Source organism: Sinocyclocheilus grahami, unplaced genomic scaffold, assembly GCF_001515645.1.
Source record: "Sinocyclocheilus grahami isolate Dianchi unplaced genomic scaffold, SAMN03320097.WGS_v1.1 scaffold56.1, whole genome shotgun sequence".
Classification (NCBI taxonomy): Eukaryota; Metazoa; Chordata; class Actinopteri; order Cypriniformes; family Cyprinidae; genus Sinocyclocheilus; species Sinocyclocheilus grahami.
This window is the reverse complement of record NW_015505235.1, coordinates 3,288,938-3,314,555: the sequence shown is the minus strand read 5'-3', so window position 1 is coordinate 3,314,555 and position 25,618 is coordinate 3,288,938. Positions and strand designations below refer to the sequence as shown.

At 35.6% G+C, this 25,618-nt stretch overlaps 2 protein-coding genes across 2 annotated transcripts in view; one reads left to right on the top strand and one right to left on the bottom strand.

The window, feature by feature from the left end:
• The window catches only part of cdk17 (cyclin dependent kinase 17), a 57,018-nt gene extending 33,092 nt beyond the window's left edge, over positions 1–23,926 (top strand). The window contains exons 3-17 of the mRNA XM_016270408.1: positions 5,863–6,027; positions 10,679–10,812; positions 13,052–13,177; positions 15,355–15,411; positions 16,052–16,166; positions 16,284–16,378; positions 16,468–16,530; positions 16,670–16,793; positions 18,690–18,810; positions 18,890–18,987; positions 20,287–20,392; positions 20,750–20,792; positions 20,978–21,068; positions 21,170–21,247; positions 22,541–23,926. Coding sequence (XP_016125894.1) covers positions 5,863–6,027; positions 10,679–10,812; positions 13,052–13,177; positions 15,355–15,411; positions 16,052–16,166; positions 16,284–16,378; positions 16,468–16,530; positions 16,670–16,793; positions 18,690–18,810; positions 18,890–18,987; positions 20,287–20,392; positions 20,750–20,792; positions 20,978–21,068; positions 21,170–21,247; positions 22,541–22,578 — 1,454 coding nt within the window. The 3' untranslated portion in view covers positions 22,579–23,926. The remainder of the gene's footprint in view (positions 1–5,862; positions 6,028–10,678; positions 10,813–13,051; positions 13,178–15,354; positions 15,412–16,051; positions 16,167–16,283; positions 16,379–16,467; positions 16,531–16,669; positions 16,794–18,689; positions 18,811–18,889; positions 18,988–20,286; positions 20,393–20,749; positions 20,793–20,977; positions 21,069–21,169; positions 21,248–22,540) is intronic.
• The window catches only part of LOC107584046 (ETS domain-containing protein Elk-3-like), a 23,477-nt gene continuing 21,757 nt past the window's right edge, over positions 23,899–25,618 (bottom strand). The window contains exon 9 of the mRNA XM_016270449.1: positions 23,899–25,324. Coding sequence (XP_016125935.1) covers positions 25,211–25,324 — 114 coding nt within the window. The 3' untranslated portion in view covers positions 23,899–25,210. The remainder of the gene's footprint in view (positions 25,325–25,618) is intronic.

Sequence of the window (25,618 nt, the reverse complement as noted above, 5' to 3'; positions counted from 1 at the left end):
ACCTGAAAACCGAAACTATAAAAATAAATTCAAATATTTTAATATTCAGATAATATATTCATTTAATAGCATCTCAGTGATACTAAATTAACACTGGTACTATTGGATTGACCCCATTCTATTCCATTGTAAGTGTCTTACTGTAACCAAGATTTTTGTTTTATTTAAAGAAAATGAGCGACATTAATTTATTTTGGTAACATCATGTCTTAACTTGAGTTTGAACCCAAAATATTCCTTGTCTCTCTTTTCGCTTACAGTATTTACACCCAGAGTATTTTGTTTTCTCTGGGTCGCCCGTGTTGACCACGTTAGCTCGTGTTAGTCACCCTGACACAACCATTTCAAGCTGCGTTGAAAACCTGTCATTCTGATCTGTCATAACTGAAGCCTGTGCCATTTTTGTGACCATAAACAGTGCTGAGCCAGGACTGATGTGAAAGAGTCTGCTGTCATGCTTCTAGTCAGCCTAAATGCCTGAAGCAATGCAATTTCAGTTGAAAAGAAACTAAGCAAAACGCTCCCTGTCCTCTTCCACAAAGTTATTTTTCTTCTCCTCGCTCTTATATGTGCAGCTAGCTAGTAATTACGTAACAGCAATGGCACCCGTGTGAGGAGAATGAGAGGAAGGGAGCATGTGACAGCTTGTGAGAGACAGGCTAAATTAGCTCCGCTGCCTTCGGCCGACCTGACGGATGGACTGGAATCAGACAGACTGATTCAGACTGTACAATGAGACTCTGTGTAAACTGGAAACCAGTGTGGTGTGAGTTCCACTGCGTTTCCCACTTACCTTCCATCCCCAATGCACCCGCTGGGTGTATTGAGTGCTTGACTGAGGTAAAACAGTAACCACACTTATCGAAAGCACAGATTCAACTACCATGGCCATTTCGGCCCTGACTCGGAGCACCTATGAGGGAGGGTTTTAATGCAAGTGGGAACTGTGGTAAAAATGTTCTTGAATGTAGGGTAACTGGGTTCAGAAATGGTTTTTAAGCCTTTTTGCCTCAAACTTCATGCTGAATCGAAAACCACCCTTGAAATAGGACACATTCAGCTTAGGGTGTGCTTGCAGTTTACATCGGAGCATGAACTTTATATAATGAACTGAATCAAACCCAACCTGATCTCATGAGGAGAAGCAACTACAAGGTGATTTCGTACAATTTGAGTCACGCAAAAAACATGCCGTTTTTGCAGTTTTGCCCCTAAACCTAACCGTCAGTGGGATGTAAGCAGATCGAAAAAACGTGCGACTGAGATCATACGAATTCATACAGATTATAATCAAAATCAGAATGAGCTTTATTGCCAGGTATGTTTACACATACGAGGAATTTGTTTTCGTGACAGAAGCTTCCACAGTGTAACAGAATGACAGTGACAGAACAAAAAACACAGATAATAAAAAATAGAACAAGTATATAAGAATAAAAATATATAAATCACAATTGTATGTGCAGGTATATTACAATAGTTTTGTATGTACAGGTACTGTATAGTATGTGCAAATTTGAGGTGTAGACTGAGTATGAGTGTTAGATAAATAAGTGTATGAGTGTTATTGTCAAGTGTTCATGAGATGGATGGCCTGAGGGAAGAAACTGTTCTCTGAACAGCTGAAAGCCCGGGAGACTCAACGCGCTGTCCGGAATGGCGTCTTTCAGCCAGGTTTCCGTGAAACACAGAGCAGCAGAGTTTGAAAAATCCTTATTTTTTGTCCGTTTGTCCGTTTTGTTGGTTAGAGAGTGGAGGTTCGCCAGATGGATCCTCGGCAACGGCGTTCTGAATCTGCGCTGTCTGAGCTTCACGAGCGCGCCGGCTCGCTTCCCCCGTCTGCAAGTCCTGAAGCGCTTGATCAGCGCCACAGCTCCCCCGACTGCAATGTCCAGCAAAACATCCGAATAGTCGAAAACCGGTGAAATATCGGGTGGTGTGTACATGCCGAATGTCCATCAATTCGTCTCTGGTGAAACTGATCGCAGGGATATAACTAAAGACAGGACAAACTAACAAAAACATGAAAACAACTGCGGAGCACGCCACAGAGGCAGCCATTACCGTCGGCGCCATCGTTAGATCATCCTTTTAATTGACCTTACTAATTGACCTTTATTGACCTAATATTAATAGCCCTTCTTAATTGACCAAAACATAAAATAGTTACTAATTGCATCATTTTTAAGCATTATAGATGCATTAAATCACACTGTAGGCATCGAAATTATGCTGCGTTATTGCATTTCTTTTGCTTTGACCAAAATATAGGTAGAAATGCACACATTCTTCTGAAATATACACAGTCCTAGAATGCATTGGGTTAAACTCAAATGACCATGTAGATATTATTCAGTACTGAAAAAAAAAGTTTAATCTAATTAAAAATGACCCAATTTCTGTGCATGCTCTCTGTTTTTTGTTTTGTTTTGATTATTAGAATATTTAGCAATGGAACCTATTTACCACAAATTAAACTAGTGGTTGAGCAGTGTTGATTTTTTTTATTTTTTATGGCTGATGCCAATATCGGCAATTAAATTGAATTTATGCAATTATTTATATAAATATTATGTAAAATAACATTTATATAAATAATTGGAAAAATCTGAGGGAAAAAAATTAACTTTATAATCTTTTATTTAAATTTTTTTATTTAAAAATATTGGCCAATATATTGCCGTTGGCGATATATTAGTTTACCACTAGGTTAAATCAAAATGAAACATGAACATAGCTGGTTTTTACTTGTCTTTAATTTGAGGAGCCCTATTTGTGCCCATTAGCGAGTGTTAACATTTCAGTTTAGTCATTTATAAGATTCTGTTTTGCTGCCTTAGACATTAGCTGTCTATGTAGATATCGAGACAGCTTAGTAGGGTTGGCACAGAGTCTGTGTATGTGTTTATCTTTATATCTGGATGAACATGGCCTTATCTGCATGTCCTGATGCATTGCAGCTGGTAACATTTATTACTGTGTGGACATTGGTCTGACAGCAGTAAAAACATCCTCTCTCACTCATGCCCTAAACACTAACACTAGCATCCAGAGAATTTACACGTGAATGTTGCACTCTTTTACCAGTGCAAATGCACAGCGGTCTAAACATGCCCACTCAGCTCTGCATACACGCATTGACAGTGTGGATGTTTTTAGGTCTGTGTTGAATGTGGGGAATGGCAGTGCTGTTGACCCAGCCATTTGTTTTAGGCAGACTAATGAATGTTTTATTAAGACCCTGCCATTACGTAAGGAACCTATTGCCGCTCTCTTCTCTTTCCTTTAATCCACATATTAGCAAGGGTTTTAACTTCTGCTTTTGTGTTGTTTTGGTTTTTCTTTTGTTTCAATCATGTTAGAAGTAAAATGGTTTGTTTTTTGTTTTGTGTTGTTTTGGTTTTTCTTTTGTTTCAATCATGTTAGAAGTAAAATGGTTTGTTTTTTGTTTTGTGTTGTTTTGGTTTTTCTTTTGTTTCAATCATGTTAGAAGTAAAATGGTTTGTTTTTTGTTTTGTGTTGTTTTGGTTTTTCTTTTGTTTCAATCATGTTAGAAGTAAAATGGTTTGTTTTTTGTTTTGTGTTGTTTTGGTTTTTCTTTTGTTTCAATCATGTTAGAAGTAAAATGGTTTGTTTTTTGTTTTGTGTTGTTTTGGTTTTTCTTTTGTTTCAATCATGTTAGAAGTAAAATGGTTTGTTTTTTGTTTTGTGTTGTTTTGGTTTTTCTTTTGTTTCAATCATGTTAGAAGTAAAATGGTTTGTTTTTTGTTTTGTGTTGTTTTGGTTTTTCTTTTGTTTCAATCATGTTAGAAGTAAAATGGTTTGTTTTTTGTTTTGTGTTGTTTTGGTTTTTCTTTTGTTTCAATCATGTTAGAAGTAAAATGGTTTGTTTTTTGTTTTGTGTTGTTTTGGTTTTTCTTTTGTTTCAATCATGTTAGAAGTAAAATGGTTTGTTTTTTGTTTTGTGTTGTTTTGGTTTTTCTTTTGTTTCAATCATGTTAGAAGTAAAATGGTTTGTTTTTTGTTTTGTGTTGTTTTGGTTTTTCTTTTGTTTCAATCATGTTAGAAGTAAAATGGTTTGTTTTTTGTTTTGTGTTGTTTTGTTTTTTCTTTTGTTTCAATCATGTTAGAAGTAAAATGGTTTGTTTTTTGTTTTGTGTTGTTTTGGTTTTTCTTTTGTTTCAATCATGTTAGAAGTAAAATGGTTTGTTTTTTGTTTTGTGTTGTTTTGGTTTTTCTTTTGTTTCAATCATGTTAAGTAAAAAGGTTTGTGAACACGGCTGCGTTTTGACTTTTACCCCTTTATTCCAAATCCCAAAGAACAAAATCAAGCCTGTTTTTTTTTTCTTTTGGTTTTCTTATTTTTGGTTTTGTTGTAGTGTTTTTTTTTTTCTCTCATGTTAGAAGTGAAATGGTTTGGGGCCACAGTTGCTTTTTGACTTTACCCCTTCTTTTGTCTTTATTTTCTGAAAAAAACACAGCAAACAAAAATTTGAGTTTGTCAAAAAATATTTAAACAAGCTCCGTAAAAGCAAAATCTCAAAAATATTATTTTTCTGTCTGTTTGTTTTGTGATGCAGTTTTAAATTGCCTGTAAATATATAAATCAAATGTAACCCAGAATTGTTATACATCTTAGATTAAGCCCGAAATAAATGAACTTTTCCACGACATTCTAATTTATTGAGATGCACCTGTACTTTTCTCTTTTTTTGAGTTCAGCTTTATAATGTAAGACTTTATAAATAAAACTGACTGAAACAAGTTACAAAAATTTTTTCTCCATGTTTAACTTCAATATTCAATAATTTCTTTATAATAAACCAAGTTAAAAAAAACAAAAACTATTTCTATTAGGGAGCCTGTAGATCTGTTGTTACCATTATCAAGTTTGTTCAGGATATTAATGCTTTTCAGTATTTGACCCAGGGATCAAATTTTACCTAGGCGGATGCGATTTAATAGGACATTCGGTGGGTTAAATACTGTATAAGAAAGACATTTTAGCTTGGGTTGTTTAGAGACAGAGAGCCTCGCTGTTTGTGTTTGTATGTCTGAGCATGCTTATGGCGTAGAATGACTTTTAGATTACAACATCCCAGAGAGCAGCTCTTTATCTCCTTATGTAATGCAGTACCACTGCGGTGCTGTGTGTGTTTTTTTTTTTTTCATGCGTGTGTATATGGGTGTGTGTGCAAGCTCAAGGAAGGGTTGGTTGACTGGACAGGTGGTGTGAGCAAAAACAGGTGGGAGGGACAGGTGCACACACACACAGTGCGATGGTCATATAACCTCTACAGTCGTTGATTTAAAGTTAATTTAGGCAGTGTATATTTTATTTGAAAGGCACATGGGTGTCGAGTGTCAGCAGTGGTTCTATTGGTTAATAATGTGTTGTCATATCAACAGCTATTTAATCATTAACTCGCCTTTTGATTAAAACTTAAGTTTGTTTGATTGATGCTTTATCATGCCTTGTGTTGATTGGCTCAAATGGCTCCAGTATCAACAGCTGCTTTCCTATTGGTTTAAATGTTGCTATAGCAACACCTTTGTGATGATTAGCTTGTCTTTTGATTAAAAGTGAAAAACACAGCAGGTGTTGCCCTTCCCAGCATCACTCAGCTTGATGGAAAGTGAAAGATATGGGTTATTATGTCAAGACATCACCAGTTTCTAGAAAGTTGCCGGTTTCACTTTTTATTGCAGTAGCTTCTCTTTGACCTCAGCGTAACCTCATGTAGCAAAGTAATACTTTTAATGAAGTATTGACTGCTTTGCACCTATGAGGATATAAATCTATTCATGCAATTACACTGATGTTTTGTGTGTGTATTGACGGAGGTATCGTTGTTATTTCAGAGCCCATCGTGAGGAATGGCCGGCCGCCCTCCTCCCACAGCATGCACTCGTTTTTGCACCAGTACACGGGCTCCTTTAAGAAGCCTCCCCTGCGCCGGCCACACAGTGTCATCGGGGGCAGTCTGGGCTCCTTCATGGCCATGCCTCGAAACGGCAGCCGTCTCGGTGAGTGGCCAATCATAACACATTTGCAGGCTGTTTCGAAGAGCCTTCATTTAAAGTCCTATTCAGAAGTATTCAGCATTAAACGTGATTCTTTAAAAAGACAAAATTCATCATGCATATCTTTGGACTGTTCAATATAATGTGCAGCAATAATCCATTGCATTGGACTTGACTAAACAACAAAAATTGGATATGAATTGTAGTAATATTTAAACATTTTAATAATGGTAATATCATTTCATTTCTTGTTTTAATTTAACAGTTATTACACAATTTTAGTAATTTTAGAGAGTTATTAAAGGATTTGAATCATTTTAATAAAAATTATTTTTTAGAATTCTATTAATTAGAATTACATTTAATATTTGTTAATATAATAATTGTAATATTAATAAACTTTTAATGTTTCATTTTTCAGGATTAACAACAATTATTAAAATAATTATCTTTTTTTGTTATTATTGTTCATTTTAATGTAATTTTAGTAAAATAGTATTTAATTAGAATTGAGTTACATTTCATTAATTTGAATATTAATATAATCTTTAAATGTGTAATTTATTCATGATTAATATTGTTTATTATTGTTATTGTTATTTATTTGAGTAGCATTTTATTTTTAAAATTAGAATTTGTTTATTATTTTAATTTTAATATACAATTTAATGTTTCAGTTTTTTTTAAGGATTAATAAAGTAAGTTTAGTAGACAGAAAGTAAATAGTTACTGCAGAATGTTGTTCGTTTTAATACAGTTGCAATTTCCTAATTAGAATTTAATTAAATTCAGTTAATATTTTTATTTTAAGTAAACCTTTTCACCCTTTCAAAACCTTTTTAGGATTACTTTTATTATTATAATTATTTATATTTTTCTAATTCAAGACCATTTTTTAAAGAAAATAAAGAAATATTGAAATAAAGAGAAATATTAATATTATACTTCCATGTCATTTAGTTTCGTTGACTTTTTCAAATAAAAGGTCTTTGTAATTATGTATTAGTATTAATGTTTTCAATATTTGGCTCAATCCTTTGGGTTGGTTAACGATGGATCATTTTTAGGGAGCGTGGTGTGGATGAATCAAACCTGATGCTTGTGAATGACTCAAGTCGCACTCACCCACAACCAATCCCAAAGACCACGCCCACTTTCACTTCATTGGCTATTTCAGTTTGACTGCCAGCAAGCAGTTCTTCTCTCTAAAAGTCTTTAGTTATATTAAATGATCAGTCAGGAGTCAAAAATTCAGCTCTGCAAAATCTTGCTATGCGATGAATGTGAGCCGCTCAACCTTGTCTCCCTGTCGTCATGGGAGCAGTCATGTCTAACCCCGGTGTGCATGCGTGCAACTGCGCGAGTGGGCGTTCACACACACACACTGACAGGAAGTGAGTCAGGAGAAGGTTAGTGGGAGGCGATCAAGAAGTGTGTGTCACAGTTGAATGGTTCCGTCCGGCTTCTCTCAGAGTGTGTTTATGTGTGGTGCTTTCTATACATGAGGTTATTATTTACCAGCATCTCAGACACAAGTCCAGATGTGTCCGGCCCCCATTCCCGCATTCTTATCCTTTAACAGTGATGTCAGCGAGCGGCTGTTTGTTAATTTGCCACTGATTGTGGAATTTGTAAGCTGTGATGTAAATGCGTTTGGTGATCACCTTGAGTTTCCTTGAATAGGACGCATTCCAAGTCAAAGACAGTCTGGAGTTTATTAGAGTTTGACCCACTTTCGTTCTTGCAGGATTTTTCCGTGCCACACTTTTTTTTGGGGGGGGAAAGTAGAACACTGTGCATTCTAGACTTTCACAGCATTAGTGTGTAAAAGACGGCCGGAGGAGAGCAGAAGTCGGAGCGATGGGGTGAGGCAGACAGATGACACGCGTCAAAATTACAAGTGAGGTTGTCTCGGGCTTGACGGAATGAAAGAGCACAGCGCTTCTGATGTTGAGAGGAGGAGGTGGAAGGAGATGAAAGGCAGGAAAGGGAGAGTGAACAGAGGGAAATGGCGTGATTTGACAGAGTGACTCGTTACCTCACAGTATGTCGGATTTAAAAAAAATAGGGCACATTACCTGCGACTGCACACGCTTTCACACTTCCACACACACACACCATCTCGCTGTTTCAAAGACTTCATTGGTGTAACGGGATGCAGAAATGAGGCCACAGCGGTTACTAGCCATGAAACTGAAACTTTCCTCGTGTCTCTCTAATAAGAAATGTCCAGTTCATGTTTCACCCCAAAGTCAAAATATAAAAGAAATACCAAGAACTTATATTCTGCATAAACCATGATGGCTAAGATTTTTTTTGCACTGACATTATTCCTATTAATTCCCCCAAATTATTATATTTAATATATTCTATTCTATTCTATTCTATTCTATTCTATTCTATTCTCGTTATCAAAAAGCCAAACAGAGAACTGGTATCTTGGCTTAAAAAAAGTCCAAAAATACTCAAAAATGAAATGTTTCCAGTTTTTCAAATCCAGTTTTTTATTTATTTATTTTATTTGGGACTTTTTTTTATGAGGACATTTCCCCCAAAGTTAGTCCAAATTTTTTTTAATTAAATCCAATTATTTATTTTATTGGGCAAAAAATGCATGTCCAGAGAATAGCTGCCTTTGTCATGATCAACTGCTTTAAACTTTTCCAAACAATTTGGGCACATTTTCTAAATAAAAAAAAAAACGTTTTTTTTAATACTTTTTTTTATTAAATTCCTATTACCAATTATTTTTATTTATTTATTTTTATTTTATTTAGAATACATTAATACATAAATGCTGCCTTAATATACCAATAGTACTAACTTTTTGTAATGAGGATAATAATTTAATTGTCTTTGCTTAATTTTTTATGCAAAATACATTTATTCACCAAAGATTCACTTCTCTCCCTCTGGTCTGAAGATATCAGAGTGGACAGACAGCAGACAGCTGTGCCGTAATGGATGGCCCTCAGGTTAGGTACTTTTTACCGCCTCGGCCAGATAAAAGAGCGGGCCGATATGTCACCCTTGGGGGACTCCTCCTTATGAGGTGAGGGAGGAGGGGGCCGTACAGCAGCAAACAGCCTGCCATAAAACTACAGAGCCACGACCACACCTTTAGACTCTTTTTCTAGTTCACAGCACTCTTTTATGTGGGAATATAATCTCTTTTCTTCCGGAACAGCTTTTATTTTCGGCCGCCCCTTTTCCAAGTACTAAAAGACTGCGCGTACATGCACATGTACAAGAACACGTGTCGACTGGACGGGACTCTTAATTCCCGGCCGCTGGTTTTCAATTGGTGAATGTGCATGTGGTTTTTAAACCCTGATTACATCATGATTTGGCCCATAGGCCAGCTCCGATAAGCCGGATCATACTTTTATGTAATAGAGAAGAGTTGAGGACATAGTTCACACACAAGTGCTGTATAAACAAAAAGCACATGGGAAAGTGCATATCCCTTCACACCTTTCTTGTTTTCAGTGTAATCCATGTGCCTTTCTCAGGAATCGTGGCATAGGTGAATTTGAACAGAGGATGTGTGTCAGTGTCATGCTTGACTGGTTTTCATGAATATCAATAACTGCGGGAAAATTATTAACAGACGTTCTGCTTGATGTGCTGTGCATGTCGCTTTATGTCGCTTTGTGTACACAGGTATGAGTATGTGTGTGTGTGTGTGTGTGTGTGTGTTTTAAGGGAAGAGGATGAAAAAGGTCTTTCACTGAAATCAAATGCTGCTTTTACAGCACACACGCACACAGACTGAATCCCGAATCACTATCTATCCTACATAGTCAGATTAGTGTGTCCCAAACCATAGTATATTAAAATAGTATTTCAGATGTACTTTTTAACTGATTTTAACCATACAATAATGTAATAGTAATGTCCTTAAAGTGCATCTTAGGCCTAAAATTAGTCAACATTTTTTGATGGCTGTTTTGTGTTTAAACTCTTTGTATTTAAAAATTTAATCAAAATAAAATTTGGATTAAGAAAACCGTTGGTAAATGCTTTCTTATAGGAAGTTACTTGTTTTTAAAAGTTATATTTTGATTTTACAGACTTTTTTCACATTTAAATAAAATTTCCACCTTGAATTATACTATTTAAAATATTACATATCCATTTAAAATATTAAATGTGTTTTTATTTATTTGTCAAATTGTAAAGTTAAAAAATTTATTTAAATTATTTTTAATAATTTTAAATATGATAATAATAATAATGACACTCCTTCATATAAATTGAATTAAGTCCAATTTTTATTTTATTTTATTTTTATTTTATCAAATTCTCATTACCAATTGAAAAGCCAAATAGAGGACTTGTACCTTAGTTAAAAAAATGTCCAAAAATAAATTTAATTTAATCCAAAATATTCTATTTTATTTTTTTCAGAATGAATTAAATTCAGTATAAAAGATGTAATGAAAAAATATGATCAAACATGCATTCTTTTATTGCGTATTAGTGTAAGTATATTGGGAACTATTGTAAGTATTGGGATTCAGCTATGTACGAGTATATGCGCTAATAAAACCTCCCAGAAACCCTTTCCTTAGCTCATCCGTTAGAGCAGAAGCGTCTCGCACCACATATATCACACATTTTCATTTTCTGACCTCCTCTTCCTCTCTCGCAGACATTGTTCATGAGAATCTGAAGATGGGTTCGGATGGCGAGAGCGATCAGGCCTCAGGGACGTCCTCGGACGAAGTGCAATCGCCCACTGGCGTGTGTCTCCGCACCAGAAATCATCGGCGCATATCCATGGAGGTAAGACAAGACCGCGTGTGGCCATAAATTAATCAGCAGCACAAACCTGCCACACGCTCGCTTATTCACAGGAGGCGGCAGAAAGCGTGCGCGTGTTACCCTGAAAGCTTCAGACTGGGTGATGTGTCACTACTGAGAGCTTTATTTTTGGCTTTGGGTAGGTGGAGGGATTCCTCTGATGTGTTTTCTTTCTCATCCTTTCCTGTTTTCTCCCTTGTCCTGTTAGTCGGCTTTTCTCTTCCCCTTCCTCCTTGCTGAGATGATCTTAAGAAATTTGGAGGTTTTGTGGGCAGGTGCAGATGTTATAAGAGGAACTGCAGTTCGAGGACTCTCAGGTGTTAAACGTCAAGTTTTGAAGATTTGAGATCTTTTGACTAGTTTTTGTCTTGACCAGCCACAACCACAAAAAATAACAGAACATTTTGTAAATCAAAGCCATTTCTTTTTTGTCAATACGGTTTGGTTTCTATGTCTAGGCTAACAGACTACGTAGTCCCGCCTATTGTGAATTCTCATTGGTCCAAAATCCCACTCCTTATAACTATGTATTAAACATCAAATATGTTCTGATTGGCTGTGATTATGATGCGTTATGTGGCTTTTTCGTTTCCTGTGAGTACAGAAAAATCACTGTAAACAGGCGTCGCATTTGGTTCGTACTGTATCAGACGGTGATTTTCAAATCATATACATCTGTGTCTGTCTGTCGAGGTTGGGCTGCTGTTTGATATTAATAACTGGCTTTCTGTCTTACCGCACACAATGATCTGAAAGGAATGGATTTGGTCTCTCTTTTTTTTTCTCGCTCCTTCCATTTCCACTTTCTATTCTTCTCTCTGCAGTACATTGTTAAAAAGAAGGTTGGAATAACACTGTTAGAGGATTTTGAAATAGAAAAACGACTTTTTTAAATCAGAATTAACCTGAATACATCAAGATATTCACACACTCTTGCTACATAACGCCTTTAAAGCTTCTTATTCTGGGGTTTTAATTGCAAACTTCAGTCCAAACTAGGTATTTGGCCGTGCGTTCCTCTCTCTCTCTGTCTCCGGTGCTCTTTTGCCTCCTGCTGTATGAATTGGGTTACTGCAGCTACATGCACAGTTTAAAAGCCAATAGATATGTAGATATCATTTAACAATGTATAGGTGAATCTCATGAAGAGGTGTCAGGTCACATTCTACTTTTTAAAAATTAAGAGGGGAAGAAAAAAAGAATTTTGTTGGATATAGTCTGCTATTATGATTTTGTGACATTTGCCAATTATTTTCAGGCCATTTAGTTTATAGTTTTACCACCAAAATCTCCTTAATGTAACATGTAATAACAATATAATATCCATATATAAAAAAATTATAAATATAAATAATGTATATTATAATTAAATTTATAAATAAATAATATTAAATAATAAAATAATTTATCCATTTGAAGTTTGTCATTATATAATTTGTTATTCCTTTTGATTGGTTTAAAAATGTTACTTTAAATGAAATTAAAAATATATATAAAAAACTATTTTAATTACCAAGGCTTAGATATAGTGTTTGTTGTAATAATGCATAATTTACTAAGAGTTTAAAGTTTTTACAATTCTTTATTTACTTATAGTTTTCATTATTCTCAAATTCACAGATTCTCATTAGATTCTCATTGCTGTGACCGTTATGAAAATCATCTTGTCTAAACATTTTCAAAAGTGGCACAGATAGTTTTATTTTGCATTAAAGTGATGAGAATTGCGTGGGTAAATGTGCTTAATTTAAGATTAATGTGCTCATCTGAATGTTATTAAAAATGTCATGATGTGAAAAATAATTAGTTTTTCTTTTGATTTCTGGGGTGAAATGATTCACTCATTCAGCCTGTACTTGTACACAAGTATTGGACTGATGTGCTGCCCAATGAGATTATATCATGCTGCGCGCGTCTTTAAAAGTAGCCTGTGGGTGGAGAAAAAAGCCATGAGAGAGAGAGAGATGTAAATGCAGGAGATTCAAAGCATGATGGAGGGTTATTTATGGAAGATGCTAATGCTCTGGTTTGAGAACGGCTTTATGAAGTCACACTATCTTATTTAAAACAAGCACACACACATTGCTCTCAGACGAGACACACCAAATGAATAGTCACCAAGCATCAATTATTAATCTGATTCCTACTTTGATGAGAACTGAGATAATTTTGTCCCTCGCGACTGACTAGTTTGCATATGTGTGTGTGATTTGATTCTCAGGACCTGAATAAACGCTTGTCTTTGCCTGCTGATATCCGGATTCCTGATGGTTACCTGGAAAAGCTGCAGCTGAGCAGCCCGCCGTTTGACCAACCCCTCAGCCGGCGGTCACGTAGAGCCTCGCTGGTGAGTTTGCGTGAATAAACCCTTAGAAGGCCCTTTTACGACATTAAAAGGTAGTTTACCTTTTAATGCCATCATATTTGTCCCATACTAGTCTTAATTATGTGTTTGTGTTTTCTATAAACCACATAATCATGACACACCTCCTAAATCACCTTTCATAATATGCCGTGCGTCTCTTTGTTTGAGCATGATGGGATATCTACCTAGCAACCATGCAGCATAGCAACACGACTCGACATTAAGTTTCTCTTTTGACATCAATGGCTGTGGGACCATGGTGTTCAAGATGAATTAATCCCACATTGTGTTTGAAACAATAAGGTTTATGTAGATTATTCAATCTGGCAGAGTTAAAACTATGACACGGCTGTCAAACAGCAAGCCATTGGCACTCTGAATTAGATATTATACTATGTATATTATCGTTCAAAAGTTTGCAGTCAGTAATAATACTTTTAATTTGCAAAATATGCATTAAATTTATCAAAAGTGACAGGGAAGACATTTGTAATGTTACAAAAGATTTCTATTTCAATTAAAAGCTTAAAAGTTCATCAAAGAATTCTAGTTTTTGCAAAAATATTAACCAGCAGCACAACTGATTTCAACATTGATAATTAGAATTGTTTCTTGAGCAGCAAATCAGCATATCTGAATGAAGACTGGAGTAATGATGCTGAAAATTCTACTTTGACATCACACAAATAAAATATATTTTAAAGTATATTAAAATAGAAAATCTTACATTTAAATTGTAATAATATTTTATAATATTACTGTTTTTACTTTTTCTAAAACATTTAAATAAATGAAATAACAGACCACAAACTTTTGAACCATAATGTATTCAATTCAAATGTAATCAAGTGCTGTCTGTGAAATGCATAATAGTGTGTTTTATATCTATTTAAAAGATGGGTCATTTGAGAATATCAGAATTTAATCACCCTCATTTTGTTTTGGACTCTTTTTTGTGCATGTCTAAGATGCTTTTAGTCATCAATGTAATGAAATCATACAATAACCACGGTTGGTCAAACGCCAGTGTTGCTAATATATGTTAATCAAAGCTTGTAATGCTTTTGTATATAAGCATTTTTCTGCCAAACGGACATGGTTGAATCTCTTTGATTGCATCCGTGTCATATTACACCACAAAATTTCAAGATTAAAAAAAAAAAGTTTTAAAAATAACATTTGCATCTAATTAAAGATATAAAAATGTTTTGCACAAAGAAAATTGCAATTTGTGCAAATTTCCAAAAATTGTTGTGATTTTTATTTTTATGAAGTCCAAACGGCTTTTGCACTGTATTATAAGTTTTCAGAAGCTGTGCAATGACTTTGTGGGTCACGATTGGTTACAAAATGTGATCTAATCGAATTAGGTTTGAGAAGTACAGAGAATAGCTTGCACAAAACTATCATATCATGCCTTTATGAGACTTATGTGAGAATAGAAATAGTGCATACGCCATACGGGCAACTTTTAAAGTGCTTTTTTTGCAGGTTGAAAACTCATGGTACGTACTTTATTGTATGCAAAGAACAATTTTGAAGACCTTTTGAGCTCCATGATTAAAGGAAATGGGTTTGGAATGGCATGAGAGTGAGTAAAGGGCATTTTTAGCTGAGCTGTTTAAGAGTAAAAGATTATGTCTGAAGAATATTCAGCTCTAGTTAATGAGTCCACAGCAAGCTTTTCAAAACAACACGGACTGCTGCAGATAAACCCGGCCTGTGGACGAGAAACCTAGTGTGTCGCACTCTCAGTGGAGCACAAAGACACATACCATGTTCTTTGTCTGTTGGGCGCATACGTAGAGGGTTTTGCATGTGAAAAGCCCCCTGCTTTTGCGTCTGGGTTTCTTGGCATCCATTGTTCTTAGCTGTCATCTGTCTATGTCGTCCCCACCTCCAACCCTCAATGTGTGTGTAAAGGCGAGGGGGTTTATGTTGGCATTCTGGTGCCCCCTGGTGTCCATGGGAGTCTGAATACTGTGTGTGATTAATGGCTTTGTCTGGGAAATAATTTTGGCTTGCAGATATCAGAGACAGCGAGCAACACTCCAGACACGTGTTTCTCACTGAAAAGGTCTGTTGAACACATGCAGGCCTGTTCAGCATTAACCAGATCGCATTAATGAAGCAATCTCTCTCCTTCTCTCTTTTTATAGTCAGAAATCGGCTTTGGGAAACTGGAGACCTACATCAAACTGGACAAGTTGGGAGAGGTACGATGAGTCTAGTTCTGACATTTCATCATTATTTTGCCCTGTCAGAAAAGTGCGTTTAACAGTGATTAATGATTCGGTGGATGATACAACAGAAGTCTTGGACTTGCACATCACACAGAAGTTTTCACTAACTGATAGCATTATAAGAATACTCTGTTTGCAGGTGTTTCTGCCACTGTGTTTAACTGTAACTGAACATGTTCAATAATAAGGGGGTAGTTGAGATGATCTTGGTCATTGATGGCAGTCTGCTGATCATTTGACTGTACATAAGATATTTTTCAAAGTATTATTGGGTGTTTTTTAGATGTAATATTTATTTTACTTATTTAGTTATTTTTAAAAAAAAGGTTGATACTTGTCAGTAAATAATTAATCCATTAACTTCATCTCTAGTGTAAAACTTGTGTGATTTAGTGCTGTCAAATCGATTAATCGTGATAAATCACATCCAAAATAAAAGTTTGTGTTTAAGAAATATATGTACTATATATTTATATGATATATATATATATTTATATTTCATTTTACTACAATAACATTGCATGATACTTGTCAGTAAATGATTAATCTGTTGGTACATACCTAGTGACTTTTTGCATTCTGAAATCTAATGATTGTTATAATTGTATTATAGGGGACGTATGCCACCGTTTTCAAGGGGCGGAGCAAACTGACAGACAACCTGGTAGCTCTGAAAGAGATCCGGTTGGAGCATGAGGAGGGCGCTCCATGCACAGCTATTAGAGAGGGTGAGGAATCTCTCTCTCTGTGTCTCTTTATATTCATCTCTCCTCAAAACCCCTTTGGATGCCAAGATACTCATGTCTATAGTGCCCTGATTGATCCTGCCGTTTTCTCTCTTTCAGTGTCATTATTGAAGGATTTAAAGCACGCCAACATCGTCACGCTTCATGATATTGTCCACACGGACAAATCCCTCACTCTGGTCTTTGAGTATCTGGTGAGTGAACGTCTCATGCTGCTCCTCTCATTCTGATTCATTTGCTTCTTGCTCTATTTATTTATTTGTTCTGTGATGGCTTCCTGCAGGATAAGGATCTGAAGCAGTACATGGACGATTGTGGAAACATCATGAGCATGCACAACGTTAAGGTCTGTCCCGTGTCTGTTTATTCTACACCAAATGGATTTAACAAAACATAAACGGTCGGTTTGTTGGTATTAGTGCAATGCAACACATGAAACATTCTTTCTGGTCTTCTGACCTGTACTCTAACCTGTGTGGTTCTAGATTTTCCTGTTCCAGATCTTGAGAGGACTGGCGTACTGCCACAGACGCAAGGTCCTGCACCGGGACCTGAAACCACAGAACCTGCTCATCAATGAGAGGGGTGAACTCAAACTGGCAGACTTTGGTATGTTTAGCACTATGCTGTCAAATAAATGATATTCAGAAAATATTCTGTTATATATTACACTATTGAGTGCCTTATTTATATGTGCGTGTGTGTGTTGTAAGGGGTGGGATGTTGATCAGTACTGGCTTGGGATGGGTGTTCACAAACCACTGTTCACTGTTATTTTTAACAGAAAAGAATGCAGCGTGCTCGTAATCACGACTTCATAATTGGGAAATAGGACGTTTCCGATAGCACGTGAAGACAGCAGAGAAACTCTCTCGCTCAGCACAGTGGAGTGCATTGTTTTGTTAACTTTGTTCGTTTGGTACGTGGTAACACACGGCCCTCTCACAATATATATTGCCTTACAGATCTATCACTCTTGCCGCTCAGAAATGTTCATGCAATCATGCTGCACGTATCATAAGTTCCGCGCTCACACTCACTGATCTATATATATAACTGATATCGGTGGCACGGAGCGGTCACACTAGTCCAACGAACCGGGCTTTGGGGGTCAAACGCGCTCGGGCACGGTTAAGATTGTCTAGAGGGAGTACACCCTTATCCTCCCGTATCCCACACACACGAGTCTCGCCCATCAGGTGTTGTCCCGCTCCGCACTCTGTTGCGTTGGGTCCCGCGATAGTGCAGGTCTATACTCGGAAGGTGCCTGTTATAATGTTATGATCGAGGCTCTGGACTCTGAGCATAACTTGTTTTTCTATAACAAACTATAAAATATTTTCTATAAAAACGTTAATGCCCTGGCAGTCGCAAATAGCTTTGGTTTTATGTTTAATTTGATTACATTAATGTTATAAGTTGAGATTTACAAGAAATATTTAAACTGCTATATGTAAAAGGAATACTGCTGTAAAAAAAGCACCTTATTTGTTTAAAGTGTTTTTAAACCAAATGTTATTGCACTTTTGTTCATATAGCAGTACTTTTAAATGGAAAAAAGTGCACAATACACTACTTTTGAATGCATTATTGAATTTTGTGCATAATGCGATTAATCGCAGAAAATCATGCGATTAATCACAATTAAACCTTGTAATCATTGCCCAACACTAATATATATATATATATATATATATATATATATATATATATATATATATATATATAATATTTATATTGTTTATTTAATATTTATAATTAAGTTTTCACTAAAAATATATTTTAATTATACATGTATGTATTTACAAATGTATTTATGTATTTTATTATGTATTTTTCATTAATTCATATAATTCATTAAATTTATGTACTAACTTTATTATAAATTTCAATTGTATACAATTCATTTTTATATGTATTTTAACAAATATATATAAAAAGTTACGTAATTTATTTTCCATTAAAAATACATTTTAATGTATTATAAATGTATTAATTAACTTTTATTTTATTCTACATATAAATACTAAGTGTAATATTTCAAATTTAGGCAAATTTTAATGTATATTTTGTGTACTTTATGTTCTTTATGTATTTTATATTATAATATTTATATATTCAAAATTTGTATTTAATTTTATATCATATATAATTTATTTTTCATTAAAAATACATAATATATTATGAATTTATTCATTTACAAATGTATTTATTAACTTATTTTATTCAACATATAAATACTAAGTGTAATATTTCAAATGTATGCAAATTTTACTATATTTTGTGAACTTTATATGTTGCCTTTATGTATTTTTTAGATTATGTATATGTTGAAAATATGCATTTAACTTTATATCATGTGATTTATTTTTCATTAAAAGTATAGTATACATTTATTTAACTTTTTTTATTAAAAAAATGTATATGATTCATTCAGCAAATGTAACTTTTTTTTTTTTTTTTTTGTATAATAATTATAAATGTTTTTTGTTTGTGTGTTTGTAGGTCTGGCACGAGCCAAGTCGGTTCCCACTAAGACATATTCTAATGAGGTGGTGACCTTATGGTACAGACCTCCTGATGTACTACTGGGATCCTCAGAGTACTCCACACAGATTGATATGTGGTGAGTGATGTCACATTTACATTCAGTCCTGTCCTGTATGCTCTGTCTTATCCTCTCTCTGTCTCTTTCTCTGCCTCAGGGGTGTTGGATGTATATTTTATGAAATGGCTGCAGGTCGGCCGCTGTTCCCAGGATCCACCGTTGAAGATGAGCTGCATCTAATCTTCAGGTTACTGGGTGAGCGAACACACACACACCCACGCACGCACACACTCACGCCCAGCTCTCCAACTAAATGATTCAATTCAGAGCCTGTGTGATGAAACACACACTTCAACTCCAGACATTACGACACTAAACACCCACACTCTCACACCAGATGTGTCATGGTGTTCAGTCTCAGAAGTGCTTCTCACCTGCTTTAAAAGCAAACTGCAACCATCTGAGCTGCCATGCTTGCTGTCCACACTCACACTCTCTCACACACACACACACACACACACACACACACACACACACACACACACACACACACACACACACACACACACACACACAAACACATGCTTGTGCATGGAAACAGTGAGATCACATGGTAGGTTACCACAGTTCAGTTGAAATCCTGTCCTGCTGACACTCACCTGATGTGTTTAACTGTGCATTCTGGAGTGTGGAAATATCTCAGAAAAAGACCTGGAAAGGAGGTTTTAAGCTATTTTTAAGCTATATTCAGTTTTTTTAAACTGTAGCCCAAACAGTACTGCATGCTTCTAACAATGCCAAGGTCATGGGTTCGATTCCCAGGGAAAGCATGAACTGATTAAAAAAGGTAAAACATTTTTTAAAAAAGGTATTCAATGCAGTGCAAGTTGTTTTAAATAAGCATCTGTTAAATGCATAAATGTAAATCATATTTCAAGCAATTTGTGGACTTTCCAACTGCTTGGAAATAGAGAACTCTAAATAATTTATAAAAAGAGTTGTATTAAGTCGTGGTAAAGTTGTGGAAATCCTTAAGAACATAAACATTTATGGAAATTTCTTTTACATTTTTCCCTCATTATCACAGATTTATTTTGCTAGAGATTAGCTCTTTTGCAATATCTATACAATTATTTAAAATATTAACATTAAGTAAATTTAAAATGTAAATTTATACATACTGTACTACACCTCTTCCATGATAAACATGTTTTTAATTCATGAGTTTAAGTAGTTTAGCATGTTATTTTAAATATACTCAATATAATTTTATTATATATATATATATATATATATATATATATATATATATATATATATATATATATATATATATATATATATATATATATTACAAAAGAAATTGTACATTTTAGAATTTATATATACTGAAGTAAATACAGAAAGATCATGATCAAAGGGGATCCGCGAATTTAAGTCCTGTAAAATCCAAAATGTATCAGCTCTGTTTAGAAAATGTTAGCTATGTGCTAAACGTAGACAGGTTTTAAAGTATAAAGTGTTGAATGGATGTTTTGGCTTTGTGTGAAACAGGTACACCTACAGAGGACAACTGGCCCAGCATCTCATCCATCGAAGAGTTCAAATCCTACAACTTCCCCAAATACAAGCCTCAGCCGTTCATCAATCATGCGCCCAGGTACCTGATCTCTATCTGTGTGTCTCTCCAGCTGCTGCTTTGCTGTTTCATGCAGTGTGTGTTTGTTATGAGTCTGTGTGCTCCGTGTCTGTGCGGTGGCTTCAGTGTGTTTGTCTTGCCACACAGAGCAAATGACCATGACCTTAAAGCCTGTGTGTGTGTGTGTGTGTGTATGCTGCTCTGGGAAAGTGTGTGTGTGTCTCCTGGTGTATGTTAGAAAGCCATGTGCGTGCCAGTAAAGCAGGATATCCTGTGGAATTTCTGAGGCCGTTTGCTTCCTTCCTTACGTTTGCCAGTCTAATTTGTCAACCTGCCGATGGTCACATCTCTCTCACTCTCCTCCCTTCCCATCTACAGGTTGGATACTGAAGGAATAGAGCTGTTATTGTCCTTTCTAAGGGTAAGAATGTGCCAGAACAATGGATTGCATTAAATACACACACAAACAATTGTAAATTATTTTCCATCTCTTTATCTTGGCACACTTTTATTTTCCATTAACCCTTTTAAAGCATTATGATAACTTAAACTACCCTTTATCAATCTAACAAGGCTTTCATCCTTTATTTATTTTTTTCTCCATAGTATGAGTCCAAGAAGAGGATCTCTGCAGATGAATCAATGAAACACTCCTACTTCAAGAGTCTGGGCATGCGTGTGCACACACTGCCAGAAAGTGAGTGTCTTTACACACACACACATACACATATACACACACACACACACCACATAATCGCTCATATGTCCTCATTCTCATGATATGCTGTGCTTGTGCAGACATATCCATATTTACACTGAAGGAAGTGCAGCTTCAGAGGGACCCCGGTTACCGGAACTCCTCGTACCCAGAGACAGGTGTGTGTTTGTTTTATACATGCATTTATGTTCAGATACTCTTATAGTAATCAGTCAGTATGGGTCAGTGTCAGTTGTGTCAGTAGTTTTGGGAACTGACACTAGGTGGCAATGATCGTGTAGACCAATAGCTATTGAACAGGTTGGTTAATGTGATTGTATTTAGATTTGGGCAATTATTTAAAATGATTAATTCTACATTATTTTAAAAAATGGTTTAAGGTTAACTGATACCCGTGACCTGGTGGATTAACAGAAGTGTTATATGCCAACAAAATCATGACAGCATATTTTAATAGCACTGTCAATGGATTTGTTAATGCATTGTCTCGAGAAAAAAAAAAGGTCAATTTTTAAAAAATTAATAAATGTTAAATATTATGTAAAATAAGTGACATTTCTATTTCTTTGATTTATAATATGGTTTATAAATCATATATAATTAATGTTATATTTCAAATTAAATATTTTAAAAAATATTATAAAATAATATTATAAAAGTTTATATTTCATAATATTGAATAAAAATGTCAAAATGTTTTTATAAATATATTATTTAAATTTATAACAAAATAAAAATAAATGTCCTAAAATGTAATACATTTTATACATAATAACATTTTTAATATTTTTAATGAATTTTTTAACCTCTAACCCTTTGTGCTCTTATATATTAATGTAATTAGTGTGTAATAACTAAATATATTTTCTAAATTATATATAAAATACTATAATAATAATGGGACCTTTTTGGATTCTTGATGTACTCGCTCATTATATCAGTTTTGTAAATTTAAAAAAAAAAGTTACATAGTGTACCTTTTAAAATTAATTTTTAAAAAAAGCTAAAAAAGGATTATTTTTGTTTGTTTGCACAACCGTGGTCTGTCCTCTAATAATATAACAAAATTATTTTATAACTAAATATGTATTTGAAATGAATTATATATTTAAAATATTTGAATTATTTTGTAACCTTGCACACTTTGTTCTCTCCCATAGTAATATTACTAATATATTTTATAACTAAAGAAATATTTACAATTATAACAAAAATATAAATAACATATTTGCATCATAGCATACTTTTATAACTAAATATATATTTTTAATTAATTGTCATTTGTAAAAATTATTTTGTAAACTTGTGCACCGTGTTCTCTCCTCTATATAAAGCGAATTAATTTCTTAACTGAATATTTAAAATGAATCTTTATAAGACACATTTTGTAACCTTGTACACCTTGTTCTCTGCTCCTTTTCACTCTCATCCTTCTGTCTCTCTCCTCACAGGCAACAGCAAGAACAGACGGCAGAGCATGCTGTTTTAAGCTGCGTTCCCTCACACTGTTGCCCATCGCTCTCACTCTCTCACACAAGCACACAAACACAAACACACACACACACTTGACGGATCAGTTCGACAGCTCTTACTCCGTGACTGTGTTGTATAGACTAACAGACTTAGTCCCCCCTCGCTCACAGAGAGAGGGGTGTTTGTTGCGTGTGCATGCGTGGTGAAGGGGATTGGCCGAACCCGCTGTCACCAACCCCAAGCCCCCCCCTCCTTCCCCCAGTGTCCCGCCATCCAGCATGCAGTCTTGAGCCAGAGCGCCCATCGGCCCCTTGTCTGGATGCACCTTCCCCGTCCCCTATGTGACGCTTAGGGTGTGCGAGCGTGTGAACGTGTATATATTTATTGACGGAGGGGTTGTTTTGCTGCTAATTGACTACTGTCTCTACGTAACTTCCTCACTCTCGGGGCAACCCTCGTGGACCCATCAGTCCCACGTTTTTGTTTTGTTTTAAAAGAACGATTATAATTCTGTTGAAAAAAAATGTTGGGATCGCAGCTGTCGGTTTGTCATTGTGTTGGATTTACAGAGGTGGAATGCTTATACGAGTGTTTTGAGTGTTTGGCTTTTGGTTTTCTGGCATGGCGATTGCGCTTCAAACCGAGCGACAGATTCAAAACATTCATTCCAAAACCTCCAATTTTAAAGTATCATTTCAAGAAAAAGAGTGGATTTGTTCCTCAAAGGCCGCGTCACGTGAACCAGGGACCATCTCGACCAGGTGGACTTGCAGAATGAGGGTGGAAAAAACAAACACTGGACCAGCAGGAACTTTGTGACCTCACCGTTTTGAACTGAGAACCGGACCATCTCTCCTTTTGCATTCATTCAGAGTGATCCTATTGGAACTGAAGTGCTTGTATGCCAGATGTTTTTAATTCTTTCTTTGACCTTTAGAGCTCCTGATGCATCATCAAAACCAGTTTCTTCTATTAATAGAGCTCCTCTGTAGCTTACGAGTGTATGCGACTCTTGTAAAAGAGCGAGAAAGTGAGGTTGTATGTGTGAAAGTGGAGTTCTGTAACTGTACAGAGCCATTTAAAGGCTCCATGCAAGCAATGGCTATGAAGATGAGCTAGTTTCACTAACAGTATTAAGAGAGTTTTTTTTTTCAATGTTACATATTGACCCTTCTGTGAATAATGGTATCTTAATGTGGCATGTTGGAGTCCGACTGTCCCACATTTGTGCTTGATTTTATTCAGAAGAGAAAACGATATTGTGTGTATAAAAGAAAAAAGGTAACAACAACAACAACAAAAAAAGGACAGCAGCGTTGGACCAATGTTTCTTTTCCCCAGCATTTATAAACCTGAAGAACGCAGAAGATATCAAACAGATTTTAGATGACTGTTTTTTTTTTTACTGACAGATGTTAATTAATATTGTCAAATCGGAGTCGATTGTTTCTGGAGATGCGTGCGTGCGTGAGTGTGTGCGTGACTGCGTGTGTATACGTGACGCATGGAGTGCGTGGTGTCCTGTAAGCTCCGCCTCCGTGGAACACTGACGCTCTCAGTCCCAACTGTCGGTTGAATTGACCGTTTAACTCTTTGTACTGCAGATATTTATTTCTCTTAATCAGTGAAGTAAACATGGTCTGTTTCATATAGCGAACTCTCTGTCGTCTGTTTATTATATTTGTGTGTGTGTCTGTGTACATTTCATCTACAAATGCAAGGTGTCCGTTCAGACGCGAGAGCGTTGCGTCGCATTCAACGCTTGTTTTTATTTTATTTTAAAAACACAAGGCACATTGTCTTGATTCTTGAAAAGCAAAGAATATCAAATTAATACGAGAATACACTTTTTTTTAAAAATCAATTCATTAATGAAAAAAACCGGAAGCTATTACAAAGCTTGTCTTTCCAATATTGCAATGGAATTTCGTCTATTACAAAAACGTATTTAAGCAGGAACATAATACAAATACACAATTCTTACACAAAAAAGGCACAGCCGGTAGTACATTTGAAGCACAGTGCATACAACGCAATATTATACAATACAATACAATACCAGACAAACAACAAACGAACAGAAACCCGGTTCACAGCCTCGGGAAGATTCAAAAGAGACTTAAATGCTAACGAGATTCCTTTAATATGGTTTAAACATGTCTTCTCTGAACTGGTCGAGATCTCTCCAGTTGAAGCACCTCAGGAATGGAGAACAGTAGGGAACGCTGAGAAAGTCGACGCTGTTTTAAACGCGTTTACGTCGTGCAGCATCGTTTGTTTCGATCTGAAATTGAGATTATGAAAAATAACTTGCCACTTTCTCCAGGATACAGATTCTCTAAGGCTCTGTTTCCAGTGACTCACCATCTTCTCAAAAGGACACTTCACGTTCTTTGGCATTACCTCATCATAATTCCCTATTTTAAGAGCTTGCGGAGGAATTTTGGTGAGCTGTTTGGATTGCAGCCCGAGTTAAAGAAGAAAACAGTTTGCTGGTCCAAAATTCAACAGAACTGAAGGGTGCTATAGGTGGCCACAAGGGGGTGAAGTGCAGTCTGGCTCAAAAATGACATGAAGGTCCATAATTCCTTCTTAGTGTGAGAGCAAAGGTATGATTCTGGGGAGGGGATATGTGGAGTGTCCAGAAATCAGGATTTCTGGGCGCTGGAGGAGAGGAGGAGAGAGGAGGAGGAGGAGGAGGATGAAGAGGAGTCCAGGTTGGGGAGGGGTACTGGGAGCGGCCCATTCAGCAGGGTCGGGAACTGTGAGAGTCAGAAAGCAAACAGGACATTGAGGTAATGCTACACATACTGAATCACAATGTCTTAATATACTATGTTTACTAACTATACAGCAAATGCCTTATGGGGGGGGGGGGCATTTCCTGAAAATTATTGTAGCAGGAAATGTCATCTAACAGTAAATTAACCGGATGTTAAAATCACACATCTTAATGGTTAAATTTTATCAAGAAATGTCCAGGTATTATTTAATAGGATATAAATTCTATTTTATAAATATTTAATAATAATAATTGTTGATTTTTTTTGTGGGGG